This window comes from Chrysochloris asiatica, unplaced genomic scaffold, assembly GCF_000296735.1.
Source record: "Chrysochloris asiatica unplaced genomic scaffold, ChrAsi1.0 scaffold00027, whole genome shotgun sequence".
Taxonomy (NCBI): Eukaryota; Metazoa; Chordata; class Mammalia; order Afrosoricida; family Chrysochloridae; genus Chrysochloris; species Chrysochloris asiatica.
In genome coordinates this window covers 9,304,686-9,306,954 of record NW_006408545.1, presented here as the reverse complement: position 1 = coordinate 9,306,954, position 2,269 = coordinate 9,304,686, and the positions used below count along the sequence as shown (strand labels likewise).

Here is a 2,269-nt window from a genome sequence, read left to right as displayed (position 1 = left end):
TCCATTGAGTCATTTCCATCTATAAGCTTTCCAGGGAGCAGCTGGTGGGTTTGAATTGCCATTCTTGTGGTTACAAGTTCAGTGCTTATCCTACATCGCCACACCAGGAGTACTAAGAAAAATGAAGCTGAGATGTTAATTTGATTTAAAAAAAAAAAAAGATTAATAAAAGTCAAAGCCATGAAACCAACTTTCAATCCACTGTCTTTACATTTGAATCCAATGCCTTTACCTTTAACCAGAATGACCTTCAGTTATCTTTTCATGTTCTATATATGTAATCAAGCATACTGAATTTATAGTCAGGTAACATATCTAAATGTGTCCATGGAGATTTAACTAAGACAACCCAAATATCCCGTGGATATTAATATATGCATGTTACCTTATAGATTTATACCATAAAACTTCTCCTTGTTAGGTCCTGTAGTGAAGACTAAGGTTGAGCTTCTTCTGTTTATTGCAAGTTTCATATGGACATATGGAGTTCTGGTGTTAATGGAGTCCTGTGGGCTAGTGCACCTGACTGCAAGGTTAGTTTGAACTGCAAGGTTGGCAGTTCAAGCTCACCAGCCACTCCTTTGAAATCCTATATAGGGTTGCTATGAGTCAGAACCAACTTAACAACAACAATGACAACATGGTCAAGTATGCTGTTGTCATGTAAACCACATGCAAAAATATAAGCTAAACTACTGTAAAACCTTTAGAATAATTATGTCCAGTTGGTATTATTGTCAAGGATTTCATTTTACTAGAATCCACAATCAATAACCATGGAATCAGCAATCAAGAAAACAATTCACTATCTTTTTTTTTTTTAATTTAAAAAATGTAGATTTATTTCTATTCCTTGCACACATCTTATTGTTCAGGAAACAGTCTTTCAAATATGTGGAATAACAAGTATTGCATAATCTGTTGAAAGGCAAAGCACCACAGGTAAAGTTGATCAGCTGTCCAGAGTTCTCTGCTTATGGCATCCTGCTTCCTGACTGAACATCAATGTTTGAAAATCAGAGATGCCATCTCCTGTAAATGTTAAGGGGCTATAAAAATTAATTACTTGATTTAATATTACAGTTGTAGAAATGAAGTATATTTCCTTTCAAAATGAAAAACTAAGAAGAAAATGCCACTTAACATCATTGGGACATCAGTCTAGGTCAGCAGGAAAAAAACACACTATAAAAAAATTGTGTCTCTGAATTACCAAGGAGAAATTCTAGTCCAAGCTTTAATAAGCTTCCTATACTTTCACTAGATTCTTCTCTCTGCTGCTTTTCATCCTTTCCCATATTTCATATTTGAGGTTTGGTAGATACAGCTGTCAAAACTTCATTAACAGGAGCAAATCCAATATCCACCAATTTCTTCTGAAGGGGTACTTTAACTCATCAGATAACCCAGCAATTTCATTCTCATGAATACTCTAGCCATAAAAACTTTCAATTGGATATAGATGAATCCAATGAATAAAATAAGAAATCTACTGAGATTTGGAATGTTTAGTGCACTGGACCAGTTCAGGCTTATGAAATCTAGACCTCCCATTGTAAACAGGAAGCTAGATGCGAGTCCTTCCATAATATACTGTTCATTTACTCTGTAAGTCAAGAAAGCTATGGATCTCTGATGTCCATGTTCATCAGCCATAGAAGCAACACTTGGAGATTTCACAATAACATCATAATTTATTTCTCTGGAGATAAGGAAATAAGACACCACCACCAGAGTGCCCATCGTCATGGCCCATGGCATACGTACCAAGGGCGACTCCTTCAGCTTCAGGTTGGAGCATTTGAACACCAGGAACAGGACTCCATACAAAGGCTCCATGTTGGTGGCAGAAGAGACCCAAATCCATTATCTTTTAATTCAATTTTTTCCACAAAATTTTTGAAGTCCCTTTATACTTTACTGAGATGCAGTAATGGGTTCAAACATAGTAATAATGTGAAGATAAGGTAGTGTGTTTGTTCTGTTGTACATAGGTTTGCTATGAGTAGGAAATGACTCTATGACACTTAACAAAAACAGCAATATATTTAAAGATCAGACTTAAGTAAAAATTCATAAGTGCCATCATGAGTTGGACAAAATAGTAAATTCTCTAGCTACCACAATTGGGAGAACAGTCATTTTTTTCAACCACCATCTAATAAAACATTATAAAACAGCTATGGTTGTTGTTGTTAAGTGCTGTCGAGTTGGTCCAGACTCATAGTGACCCTGTATTAGGTTTCCAAGGAGCAGCTGATGGGTTTGA

At 35.8% G+C, this 2,269-nt stretch overlaps 1 protein-coding gene across 1 annotated transcript; it reads right to left on the bottom strand.

Annotated features, from left to right (window-relative positions):
* Positions 1–1,389: 1,389 nt before the first annotated feature.
* On the bottom strand, positions 1,390–1,845 carry LOC102835529 (oligosaccharyltransferase complex subunit OSTC-like). The gene has a single exon (XM_006839982.1). The coding sequence runs from the start codon at positions 1,837–1,839 to the stop codon at positions 1,390–1,392; it is 450 nt and encodes a 149-aa protein (XP_006840045.1). The 5' UTR covers positions 1,840–1,845.
* Between the last annotated feature and the right edge of the window lie 424 nt (positions 1,846–2,269).